Genomic DNA, 13,953 nt, shown 5'->3' on the forward strand with positions numbered 1-13,953 from the left:
TAATGTTTCTCCCTTCATTTACTCTGCAAATAGTACAACCAGGCAACCTGCAGCTCTTAAATAAGTTTGATTGTAGTTGTTTCTGTTCCATCAGTCTTTTGAAGGAAGGCTAAATCTGTGTGTTTGTGTGTGTGTGTGTGTGTGTGTACATGGATGCGTGAGCGTGTCTGTGTACAGGATTTCATCCAGGAAGCCTTACTTTTCCATTCTTTGGCTCCGTACCTCATTTTATCCACCTTAATGCTTCAGCCGCCTGCCTGCCCACTAGGATACCTGACCTTTTTCAGAAAGCCTTTTAGCTTAAAATTTGGGCTCCTCCTATTAATTTGCCACCTTTGACTGTGTGTTTGTCTGCGGTTCTGATCCCACCTGAAAAAGATGAAGAATGGTTTTTGTGTGCTTTCCTCAGATGGAGGCTGAGTCACATCTACTTTGGACACCTGTAATGGATTTTGCAGCCGTGCTTATCTCAGCATCATGTAAGCTGTGCAGCAGGATCAGAAAGTATTTTATGATATCATTTGTTACCATAAAATGATAATTGGATTGAAACGTTTTCAGACATTTAAGTTATAAGATATATTTGAATGTTCTGAGAATGGGTGTTTTGCTTTTTCTTGTGAAAAAGTTTTCTGTTTGTTGATGGCAGTCTGTCAGCGCTTCGTCTGTTCAGAGCTCTTCTACGCTCTTTGTTGCTGTTAAATTTGCCAGCAATTTCCTGCTTGGATGAGGTAGAGTTATTACGAACAGTCCGACCTTTGAATGTCATACTGTTATGACTTTATGTCTGGAAGGGAACTCAGTTTAACCCTGTTGGGGTTAGTATAAGATTGCTAAAATGTTCAGAAACGAGCAAATTTCTGCAAATTTCTATATGTTAACATCCTGGCCATGACTGCCTGTGAACCCTTCCTAATGCAGTCAACATCACAGTCACTAAGTGCAAATATGGGCTTTTAAGGAGCGACAGAAGCCAGTTCTCATTAGAAAGCGAGTGCACTGCATTTATGATGAGACAAAACAATGATGACATTGTGAAACAGACTACCGCACTGTTATTTATTATATTTTATCTTGGTTCCTCAGCTATTACATCAAAGGCAACTTAAATTTAATAATTTTAAGCAAATTCTGCCAGAACCGTTATGACTTATAATTTACAAACAATAAATAAATAATTAAAGGAGAGATCTGTCTTATCTAAGACACAATGGGAAATTCACATTGTTCTGACCTTCTAATCCTTTCATTTAGACTGGTACTGGTCGTGCAGTTTAATTTATAATTTGTTAGACTTGTAAAAATTCTTTCTTCCGAACACTATCACATTTTTTATTTGTTACAAATTCAGCAAATATCTTCAGCTGATTCCAAGTATTGAACTTGTATATAGTAGGTGTTCACTGGAATAGTTTACAAAGACACCTTCACAACATCTAATCAAGTTAGGAACACTCTCAGAAAGACAGGTGTGTCATTCTCAAGGTTTACAATCAAGATTGGACGACTGTGTACCTTGTATTTTCGTGTATTTCATTACAGCAACGAGGAAATCACTGTGAAACAGCTACAAAACTTAACTTTTTTTTATTTCAATTGGCCCGAGAGGCAGTGTAGAGGTGCTTAATTTCAGTGTGAAGATACAAATGTGGTGTGAAGCTGGCATCTGTTCAGGTGTTGCATTGTCGACCAGGACAGGTGTGATTCTACAAACTAGTCATCTGACAATTGCAGAGCACAAAGAGCTTCCCTGAACTGCAGTTTGTTTTTGGGGGGGTTTGATCAATGGGTATTACAACACAAACACGCACAATCACTGGGAGAGACATCCCAGCCTCCTCAGGTGGAGGTAGAGTCACACATTTATGATATGCAATTTCCTAAAAAAAGGCTTTGATTTTACACTCTGGTTATAACTGAAGGTCATATTTGACTGCCCTTTGGTGCAGCTGGCTCCCTTGCTGTCAAACAAAACACTTGGATGGTTTTTAAAAGATAAAATTGAGCGTCTCGGGCTGATTAGAGTGTAAGTAAACAACGCTTTGTCCTCTCTCTGTAAAGGCGAGTGAGCAGCAGCCTTCTAAGAGCGTGACGGCAGCAGTGATGAGAGGGAGTTGGCATTTCAGCTGTTATAACAGACATCTGGCCCCTGCATACAGATGCATTTTTTCCCCTTTTCTGCAATACCAAGTTCCCACTTCCTGTCATCATCTATAAACCATTTGATTAAAAATAAAACAGCTTTTACTGACAGGTTTTTTTGCTTTTTTTGAAAATGTTAGCAGGTATGAGTAATTATTAAGTACTTTTCTATACAGGCTTCAGTGGCAGTACCTTGCATTGTGCATATATTATGCAACCGCTATATAATATACCTAAAAATGTCTTAACTCACAGACTGGCTTATTTACGCAGCTTTTTAACCATGTCATGGTCTTTCTCTTGAAGTTAAAAGCAGTGATTGAGCACTGAGATACAGATCAAAGGTCTCTGAACTGGATGTTTTCAACCTTAAGAATAACCAAAACTTGGGAGAGCAATTAAATTAAAGCTAAAATTACACATTTTGATTGCCTATGTTTAGGGTTGATGTCATCACGGTGACAATTGAGACCTCAAAGGGTTAAGGAAGCAGCAGTATGTGTGAGGAAAAAGGCTTGGATTGGTTTCTGGATGAAATCTCTGACAGAACCAACCACAGGGTGGGTGGCTGTCGACTATTTGGAGTGAAAAGAGAGCAGAATGAATAGATGAGTATTGTGCAATGACAAACCCACACTGGGCAGGTTGTAGGCGCGAGTGACTGCAGAACAAAAACATGTTGCTCTGCATCCAAAAGATACAGTACCTGCACTACCTCTATGTACAGTTATGGTTCAGGTAAAAAAGAACAAAGAGGAAAAAGTATGAGGTGCTGTAAAGAGAAGATCAAATGTTAATGCCAAATAGTGCTTCCACCAACATGTTCTAATCCTGGTACATAATATAATGTGATGTTTTCAGATGCCACCTGCATCTCCCCAGTATGCATAAGGTTTCCTTTGGGATCAGTGCCTTTGATGCACTGGCATCAGCGGTATTTGCTTATAAGAGATAACATTTTAGTCTTAAGTAGCATGTATATCGAGCAGGAGACCGTGGTTTGCTTTTTTGCTTCTTTTTCATTTGTTTTGTTTCACACTAAATGTAGGCAATAAATACTTGGATCATGATTTGGAGTAAAATCATCTCTCTTGATGGGAAGTTGGGCTTGACAGTCAAGAATTGGGAGTGACACAAAAGGAGGCCTGCTGTGTAACTGAGTTATGCTTGCAGATGTGACAAAAATGGCATTTGTTGACATTGCAGGAAGGCGAACTAGCTGATTCTACAGAGGAGGAGCCCGATAGTTGAAGGCTAAGTTCTGCTCTGTTGCCATAATATGGTGCTATGAGATATTTAAGATATGATGGAGCTTGGTCATTAAGGGAGAAGGGTTTTATTTTGTATTCTGAATTTTACAAAAAGTTAGTGAAGAGATGCTTAAATGGAGAAATATGATTTTGTAGTCCCAGTGTTTTGGATCAACTGAAGGCTTTTCACAGAGCTATGGTGACATCATGATGAAATGAAAGGGTAATACCTCAGCCTAGAAATAAAGAATAATTAAACAAGTCATCCATTTTTTTTTATTAATTTATTTTATTGAAGACACATTTTTCATTGTGTTTTCATTCATAAGATCCTGATTGGTGCATACATGCATGACATCAGCTGAACCCTGCTCACTTCAAACTGATCAGAACAATAAAAATGGAGAGTGTGTCTTTTTGAGGAATTTCCACTGTAGCAATACACAGGCCATTTTTTTTTAAAGTTATGTTTAACTTAAAAAATGCCAAGTTCAGTTTATAAGCCTTCATCAGGGAGGTTGTTTCTTTTAGATTACACATGAAAACTAATGCATTTTAAATGTCGTTTGAAAGTAAGTGCCTTGGAATACTTGTATATATTCTATATAAACTTCTCCTTTCCAAAGAGCATCTCAAACAAAAACGATCTGAATGCATAAAGCACTTCTCTTTAGGTCCATTTAAGCAGTATGTATTGTGGCAACTTAACCACCCCCGGTTCTTAATCATATTCAGTGGCCTTAATGCCTTTTTTTAATGCATTTTCTTATGTGCACGTTCTGTGGAGATGCAGGAAAACTGACGTAAGATGAAGGAAGAAAAGATGAGACAGTGAGACATTCACCTTATTCTTTCCTATACTGTTGCTGCATTAGATTGAACCTTTCCTACTGACAGACAAAAGTCCTCTGTTTCTTTAAGAGCTCCGCCTGTTCTTTTACATTTTTTTTTTATCACTCTCAGTTGTGAATATTGTATCTCCGTGTTGAAGCTAATACAGGAATTAGCAGGAATTCTGGATTCAGAAGGATAATCCACTGCTCCCTTCAGTTAAATCCTTCTTATTCAATAAAGGCTTTGTGAAGAAGCTAAAGTAGAATACAATACAAAATACAATACAATACTAATACAATCACTATTTCTATAATCTTTTTAGTGTCACTCTGTTTACTTTTTGTCTGGGTTTAAATTGCCACAGCTTGTAAGGTGAGACCTGAACCCCCTGCAGAGAAAGGTGTTTGTGAAAATAATGCAATAAAAGGCTTAAGATTGTTTTTCTGTTTTTTGTTTTTTTCCTTTCCTGGAAACAAGCAGCAGAATATTAGTATTCTGAAAATAGTTTTATTTACCTCATCCACACGTAGGTAGTTTTATGTACAAAAATCATGCTAAGAACAGGCAAAAACAGGTTCGCCTACAGTGCTTAACAAATATATGAGACCACATGTAATAAAAAACAAGAAAACAGATTTTTAAAAATCTTTAAAAAAAAAATGATGCTATTTATTAGGCAAATAGCAAACTGAGTTCACATTTTTAAACCCAAATTTTATTCGGGTCCCTAGAAATCAGTCAAGCATGTTAAACCACTGGGACTAATTTTTATGTTCTGGGATGCAAGTAAATGTCTGTAATTTGGCATCTGAATGAAAAAATAATGTGCTATTTGAAATTCATGGATAATAACAATAATTATATTTTAGTTACAAAAAAGTAATTTCAATCAAAGAGCTACAGAAACAGAACTTAATTTTTGATAATTACCAGTACTGTTAATTTATGGCAGCTGTTGCATAAACCTTACAGTGTGTGGTTATGTGATAAATTTTTTAAGGACTTACCATTAGCTAACTTCTAACTCTGGTCTAAAAAATGTTTCTTTGATTCATATATTAAAAGCCACAGGTGGTAGTGATCCTACCAGGCATGTAATTTGTATGCAGAAACCCTGGATGTTGGTATGTCAGTATTAGTCAGCAGAGCCAGTATTGAGCCAATGTAGTGCTAATTGTCACTTTTATAGTTTAATACAGCTGAAACTGCGTTTAACGGTGATGTTTTCAAATGTGAAGCATGTATTGGTATGCAGTGGTACTGTTTTATAGCAGAGATTACTCAGTATCTTATCACAGGCTTTCTTTTTTATATGTCTAGGCCTGAATAGGTCATTGTTCCTCTGACTCCCTGTTGAAGTCTTTCATCAGATGTAGTCACGCTGACTGCTTACTTACTACAAGATCCATGGTAGTAACATTAAATGGTTTATAGGGAGAGGGAGAACTAATCAATGAGATCACATGCAGTAACCTTCAAATTAATGAAACCTGCACTCGTCCTCCTCTGGCAGCTCACAAACTTGTGATTTAAGTCAATTTAATTTGGTACACTTATTTGTATTTCCACTGTTTGTTTCGTATTCACTAGTCATGTCACAGGGCAGGCAGTGGCATCGTTATCAGTCACCTCCCCCACATAAACACACACAGAGGCTGTACCAAAGCCTCACACTCCAAGTCAACCACAACTGGCAAGAAAATGAGTTTTAGAGAGGAGAGATGACGGCTTCCTAAATGGCTCTTCATTGTTTGCTACAATCATCCACCAGCTTATGAGCTGGTTTATGCAGCGTTTTGAATGCTTGTCAAAAGTGTATTGAGATGGGGAGGACAACGCCGCCTGACAGCCTCTGAGACAAGTTGGCAGTTTTCATCAAGTGAGGAATCAGTGTGAACAGTCAGATGCCGAAAAGGAGTTATGTCATAACAACAGTCGTTTTCTCTCCAGAACAAATGGAGTTGGAACAGAATAGCAGCAAACCACACAGAGTTAGGACAAGCACATTAATCAGAATTTAGTATGAGGCAAATACAAACAAACCTGCTGAACTCAGGTTAAGATGCAAAATACAGGGAATAGCATTTCATGTTTTGTTTTATCTGCATCGTGCAGTGGAGGAGATCAGAAAGAAATCACCTCGTACAACTAAAAAATCACAGTACTTCACGAGTCCATCACCACCTTTGTCTTTGCTGCTGAACCTCTACAACCTCGGGACATCAACATAAAACCCTCATGTTTGTGTGTCTCCAGGTGAATCTAGGGAGTCACCAGTACCTGTTCACGGTTGACGCGAACCCATCCGAAATGCCGTGCCTCTGCCTCCGACATGACGTGGACGCTCTCGTTTGGCAGCCTCGTCCTGATCAACCCGGTAACATGTGGGAGCACATCGCCACATTCAATGCTTTGGGTAAGAGTTTAAAGTTGCAACACTTACTCTGTGAATTTGCCTCAATTATAGACCCACTAAACCCAAACACATAAGGAACACCTGTACAATTATCCTATGAGGCTACAGTGTAATGCATAAAATGCAGATGAAGGTCAGGGGTTAATGTTCACATCAGACATCTGAATGAAGGTAAATCTCATCTGTTCTCTCATGGTTGTTGGTAGTAGACAGGCTGGTCTGATCCAAAATGCTCATTTGTTGTTTGCCACAACAGTCTGTAGAGCTAACGTGGGATTATATAAGGGGCAGTTCTGCTGAAAGGAATGCTTTGTTGATGAGAAGATGAGAGGAAAGCTCTTCATCTGTGCCGATCTGAAGTCTGGAGACAGATGGGCCAAGCAAGCAGAAGAAGACCTCAATTCTTGTTGGCAAACAATAGAAATTTGTGGCCACAGGAAGCACAGACTCATAGAAACTGTACAAATACTGGAGAGAACGCATCCTGATCTGGTAATTCTGAATTTCTGTCCCAGACTGCAGATGGTAGTCACTTCCCCTCGACAGCATGAATCCTTTCTGAACTTCCAGCATGCAGTGATGGAGTTTATGGCCCCTCTATTCATGTAAATGAGGCAGTACCACTGCGTTGTTATGGCCTTGCTTTGTAGTGTGACCCACCTGCACAGGCTGTTTTTCTTTGGGCAGATGGATAATGGTTTTGTCAAATAGCTTGAAAATAACAGACACTCCTGTTGGTTTAAAGCTGGTGTCCCTAAATGCTTATTGGTCAGATAGAAGGTGATTTAAACTTGGGACAGTGGTATATATGTGAGGGCAACGGTGCTGTTTTTGTTTTTATTTTCACAATAATGAAACCACAGCGTGGTTAATGTGTGCTTCCATTCCATGATTGGTGTTTTGAAGCTCTTAAAACCTCTTATATTTAACTTGCATATATCTGTGTGTGTTTGATATGTTTCCTTAGATAATACTTTTCAGAGATTTGAAATCTATAAACCTGTAGTGTGTTTAGTATTGATTGTGCTGCTTAAGGCTCTGCTACACAACACAACTACACAAGCTAATTTTATTAAGGACAAATGTTGAGCTGCAGGAGAGAAATTGCTGGTTTTGCGTTTTTGAACTGCTGTGGTGTCAGATGGGAAATCTTAGGCATGCAGGAAGTGGCTCATCAGATTGCAAGAGTGAAAGATGTTTTTCAGCAGCAGAGGAACAATAAAGTCTCACTGTCACTAATATCAGGAAGCAGATGTACAAACAATGTGTACATATGTGAAGGCGTACTGGAGCAACCTGGTATTTATAAGCAATTACACGCACTCACCTAAATGAAACTTTACAGCACTGTCTAACATTTCTAGAGTCATGTGGCTGATGTGATGAGACGATAAAATAAACGATGGTGGATGGAAACCTTAGGTGCAATTAGAGGGGCATTTAGTAACTCAGTTATTTACGAATAATCATGAACTCTCATTAACATCCAACTGTTTCTTTCTATGCGGTGGTCTTTTTACTTTATGTAGTTTATATAGGTAAAGTGTTTTCCAATGAAGAATTCAGCATTTTCTGTATTTGATTCTGATTATTAGGATGTCGCTACTATTGATGATTTTACAGGTTTACACGGCTAATGAAAGCCGGTTTGCTGCAGGTGCAGAAACTCACTGACACAGCTGAAATAGCTGTTTGTCTTTGCAGCGCTTCACACTGACAGATGTAATAGCTAGTGCAGCTACACGGACGAATGCAAACTGTGGGAGTGCAAATCAGGCCTGTGCACATCTCCCAGTATGAAAATGACTTGACACTTATAAACATCTTTATAAATCAGATGAGTAAGAATGACTGTTTTGTGCTTTTGGCCCAGCTCTTTGGTCTTCTTGAAGTGACCTTGGCAAATATGCAATTTCCAGTTCAGTGAAAGCAAATGATCAAAGACTTATGTTGTTCAAAGCTTAAGGAGTGAACCGTCCATCCATCCATTTTCTTAACTACTTATGGAGTTCAGGATTTTGGAGCCTGTCCTTGCTGTTGTCCTGGACAGGCCGCCAAAAAAGGAAAAGCTTTGTCAGTGTTTCAGCTTTTAACATGATTTAAAGCATCACTGCCAAACTAACTGACTTATTGATTAATTGTCCAAATTTCAAAGGGGGCATCTTTAAAGGAATTTAATTGTCTCTGATTTTAGATTCAAGAGGCTGAAACTGGAAAATTCTTTGTATTTACAGTAATTTGATAAATTACTTAAATAATGAATGAATCAGTGACTGTTTCTTTTCTTTCTGTTACATCTATTTAGACCTTTTCAGTATCTGTAACTATTAACTGAACATGTCTGCTGTGGTGCGTTCTCTTTCTAGCTAATTGAATTCTCTGGGTCATTGATCACACGTCTGCTTTCTGTATTGAACACCCTTCTAAAAACATGGATCTCTGAGGAATGTTTGGGGGGACTGAAATATTTTAGCTTCACTTGAGTTCTTATTCGTCCTGCAATTAGCTTTTTCCTCAGCTGTGTTTTTGTCATTGCTACTCCGGGGTAGATTTTTAAACCTCTCTTCACCCAATACTGTGATTTGGATCCGCGCCTGGAGCTTTGTGCAGCAAAACGATGCCATAGGAAAAACAAAAACCTTTTTACGCTTGGCTGTTAGATGGAGAGAGTAGGGTTATGGGTAGTGGCAGGTAGATTGATCCTGTAACAAGTTAGTTTCAAGTCCTGGACCAGCAGGTACGGAAAAGAGCTGCATTTCCCTCCTGTTCATCCTAACAATAATTACATTGAATACAGGAAAAAAACGTACTGTGTAGAAACTCAAAACAATCTCATATGCCATATGTGATCTTTGTTTATCTGTAGTTTGGGGCGTGTGGCTCATAAGGGAAATATTTCCATTTGTGAGATTCAAAGATAAGACAGATTATTCACAACCTTTGTGGTTCTGAATTACTTCAGTTATTTCAAAATGTAAGTGCCTCTTACTGAGAATGTGCATTAAGTCAGAAACACATGACTGTGGAACAGTGTGTGTGTGTGTTATTCTCTATGTTCAAGCCCACGCCAGCAGCAGCTAGGCCAACCACATATCGACACACCGTGCCATAGCACTCTACAGCACTTCACGCCTGTGCTATTTCCAGGCCTGAAAGACCAAAAAAAAAAGATTTCTTTTCCTCTCACTAGCAGCTCCAGCTCCTCGCTTCTTCAAATACTAGCTGTTGAGGTAGAGAAATACTCCAACAACCAGAAACAATCATGCCATCACAAAGATATTGTCTTAGAATTTAAGTAGTTGGTTTCCTCCACAGAGAGAAGGAGGATATATCCACTGTGACATCACCCTCTGGCTTGTGGCTTTTTAAGCCTCCACTATTACTTTATGACTTCTGCCATCTTTTCCTCGTGACTATATTTAGTTGAAAGCGTGGAAGTTATCGGCTAAGCCTAGCAAGCTGCGCTTATAAATTGTACCAGCGTACCCATAACTGTACCTTAGTTATCAGCCAAGTCCAGCACAGACACACCTATCTGTTTATACGTGGAAGTCGACACAGGATGTTTACTTAAATAAAATGGAGCATGTTAAACATAAACTAACAAATGATGCCAGGTGAACAGTTCATCTGAGCCAGTTTTTATAACCTGTAAGACCCACGTGAGCTACACCAGCTGGCCACCCTGCCATTTAGGCAGCTGTTGTCTAATGTAGTTCTGTAGATCACAGAAATGACTAACAGATAAATTAAATAATAGAATTTCACTTAATCTGAAGCACGGACTTATTGGATAGATATGGCCGACATGTCCACTTCAGTGACTTGAATTAATTGAGGTGAAGAGACAGCTAGTTCCTGCAACCTGAGACTTTTATCAAATTTAATAAGTAAGTTATTTAAAAAATGCTACTTGCACAGAACAATTTGCTATAAAGATGAATATGAGTTTTCATATTTTTGCTAACTTGTGTTTGGAGCCAGCCTCAAAGAGTCTCAAAGAGCCATTCTGCATTTTGCTACAGCTGCAGAGGTTGCTGTTAGATGCCATCAGATCACTTTAAGCTAATGTCAGCACATCGGTCAACTCCCCTATGGCATCTGTTGTCCCGCACATAGACGCTGCACTATGTGGCCCGCCACACTTTAAAGTGGTGGCTTTTAGTCTTAATGTTTCTGGACTGGTGAGTTTAAATTGTCTTTTAGAGTCCTTCTGTCCTAAAAATGCTGCTCATCCTTGTGGAAACCAAATTAGCTTCCAAGCAGGTATTAGTACTGCTGTCACAGAACACAGGACTATAAATCAAGCTTATCTGGAGTAACACTCTGTGTCCTTATTTCAGTGAGACAGTATAAAGTGAAGGTTAGAAACTGTCCCTGCATGTCTCTGATCTTATATTTATTTATTTTTGCAGGTTATGTCCAGGCATCCAAACGAGATAAGAAGTTTGCCACCTGCGCTCCAAACTTCTCCTACGCTTCACTGTGTGAATGTCTCCGCCGTGCATTCATCTACCGCCAGCCTTCCCCGGTGGAGACCGTCCTCTTCAACAGGAAGCAGGGCCGTCAGGTAGGACAGGTTGCCAAGCAACAGGTGGCCAGCCTGGACTCCGACAAACCAATCCTGGGCTTCAGAGCGACCAATGAGAGACTGTACATCCTGACCTCCAGTAATCTCTTTGTTCTAAAGGTCAATAATAATTAGATTTGGGACTCTGTTAGATTTTCATCTCACTACCCCCTGAGAGCTCCATCATTCCACACTAAAGGCTGATTATCTGCTTGAGCTGAAAAATGATCCTTTGTGCTTTTTGTGCGGGATGAACCCCTCCTCGTGTTTCCCTTTTCAGATGTCTTCTGTGTGTTACAAAAATCTACATGATCAAGAAGTGAAAAATCATGTTCTTACAGAAAAAAGTGCAAAATAAATGTTTCTTGAATTGATTTTTTCCCTCTGTGACTGGATTACTGACATGAATGAGGCAGATATCACAGGGAGAAACATATTTGGACTATTTGGCTTCCATAACTCGACTTCTTTCAAACCACTCTGCGAATAAATCCAAAACATACATGTAGGTGTTTATTTTTATGTTCTTTAGGACATTTATGCAATTTACCTATTTGCAGTAAAATTCTTTATTTGCATAATGACATATATATATATAACATATGAATAAACATGTAACATAACATTTAATCTAAGTATTAAAGGCACTCATGCATTCTGCGAATTGTTTAGTGTTAGCAAATAGTTTTAGTAAATTATTATTAGTGTAGAGACGCAGAGAAACAAGGCACCATGAGTGCCATAATGTGTCAGACATCTACCTAAACATCAGCTAAACATCAGCTAAACATCAGCTAAACAGTGCAGCGATACTGGATCAGTTCAGTCTCATGTGCATGTGTTAAACTTCAGTGTTTTATTGTATTGATGCTCTGCTTCAGTTCTTCGGGTCTCCTTTCTCCACACATGTCGAGCTCATGCAGCGTTACAGCTTTAGGTGCGGTCTGTCACTTTGTTTGTAGTTCATTAACTGACTAACAACAATTCTAAAAAAAACCCCAAAAAACAAGGATGTTGGTACACACTGGCATGTTTAAGTCTTTGCTCGTTACATGTTGTGCTAACTTAAGTCGGACAACATACTCCTACACGGCTCAGTTTGTCACATAATCAGAGGAATGTCCTTTCTGTTACTTAAAATTTGAATTCTCATTTCCAGTAAAACTGATGGAACGTTATACTTCATCTAATTTCAGAAAACTTTCTAGTTCCTGTCCTGTCTCTGTCCTGAAGGTTTTTACAAAGTGTGTATTGCACATTCTTTCTTTAGACCATGGCGAATATAGATGTGTTTCCTCCTATCAGTCTGATATATGAGCTGATTCAAAAAAGATATACTCCCCTGTGAGAAAACTTCGATTTAAATCTATCAAATCAAATACAAATTTTGAAGCTCGCTTTATCCAATAAAGATATTTCATTTATTATGTTATGTTGTGTAACATTTAAGGTAATAATGTAATACAAAATTTCACTAAGACATAAACCATTAATCTTAACAGAGAGCAGCACAACCAAAATCATTGTTACCGTTTGCAATGGACTTGTGATTTTGCTGCCTTTGAAATCGTTGCTTCGAAGGCCTTGGCTAGGTCAGTTGCACTAAATACGGGAATAAGATGGAGTCGTTCTGCTGTCTGTTGAATGGGGTTATGCTGGCAATTACATCTGTGATAATGCAGCGAGCACTGTTAACTGTGATAACTTGGAAAAAATTGCAAATCTGCATGCACAGAAATTCATATTAAATACTTACAATCAGACTCATAGGTTTGAAACACAAATTCCTCCACAAATAGATGTGTATTTGCTGCAGATCAAGGCTAAGATTGCAAAATGACATGGAGACCTTTATGTAGGAATATCGCCTTCACAGATGAGTTGTTCCCATTGGTGCAGGCAGACCTTGCAACTATTTGTAAGTCTTCACCAGTCTGTCTGAGACTTATTGCAGTCAGTCCGAGTCAGACCACAATTTTTTTGGAGACAAGTTGCCTCCCACTAGGCAACCTGTGCAACTGGTTTGCAATCAAAATTGGTTTCCAAGAGGTTGATGATTGAACACCCTCCACCTTTGTATGCTATAACTATTTGTAATAGAGCCTGACAGCAAAAAACCTCAAGAGGGTGCTATCCTACTTTTACTCTAGTGTGATTGAGCCATTAGTTATCCTGAGCTTTACCAGTTGCATCTACCCTCAAAAAATCAGGTCATATATTTGAAGACTTTAATTGAATGACTTCTGTAGATTTAAACATATATTTCTGCATTTCTACTGAGTTTTTTTAATCGATGAAATACATTCTTTTAACAGGATGGTGTAAATTTCTCATAATGAATAAGTGGTTCATTGGAGGCTGCTTGGTTGTAGTATTGTCAGATGGTCAGTGAGGATGTGAACGGTGAGGAAATCCCTCTCTTTGGCACGTTTGCAATCAGAAAAATGAAAGAGGCTGTTATTCATTTCCATAAATTTCCATAAACATGTTTCACACATCACACTGGCTTCTGTTGCATCAGCCTCAATCTTGAACAGAGTGGTTATTCTTGAAACCTAAAATCTCAAGAGGCCTAAAAATGCAATCATGTCGTATTCGAAAGGGACTTTTTTTTTCTCATCGTTTTTAAGGTGGGCAACATTTAAATGGAAATGCTGTTCTTGTCATACAAGCTGCGACTATATTTTGTGTCTGACATATTTTTCCTCTGATGTATTAAACTGTAGAAATCTGAGCTGGAT

At 38.7% G+C, this 13,953-nt stretch overlaps 1 protein-coding gene across 2 annotated transcripts in view; it reads left to right on the top strand.

Annotated features, from left to right (window-relative positions):
- nudcd1 (NudC domain containing 1) overlaps nt 1-11,586 on the top strand; it is a 56,545-nt gene extending 44,959 nt beyond the window's left edge. Inside the window, exons 9-10 of one of the 2 annotated variants that reach the window (XM_085445979.1) lie at nt 6,483-6,642; nt 11,058-11,586. In XM_085445979.1, the coding sequence (XP_085302105.1) occupies nt 6,483-6,642; nt 11,058-11,347 (450 nt within the window). In that variant the 3' untranslated portion in view covers nt 11,348-11,586. Of the gene's footprint in view, nt 1-2,061; nt 2,244-6,482; nt 6,643-11,057 lie in introns of those variants that run through there. The other variant, XM_085445981.1, reaches the window with a different exon arrangement.
- The last annotated feature ends 2,367 nt before the right edge of the window (nt 11,587-13,953 follow it).

Source organism: Copadichromis virginalis, linkage group LG22, assembly GCF_057382275.1.
Source record: "Copadichromis virginalis isolate Kocher_CV1m ecotype Utaka linkage group LG22, C_Virginalis_male_GT1.1, whole genome shotgun sequence".
NCBI classification, from domain to species: Eukaryota; Metazoa; Chordata; class Actinopteri; order Cichliformes; family Cichlidae; genus Copadichromis; species Copadichromis virginalis.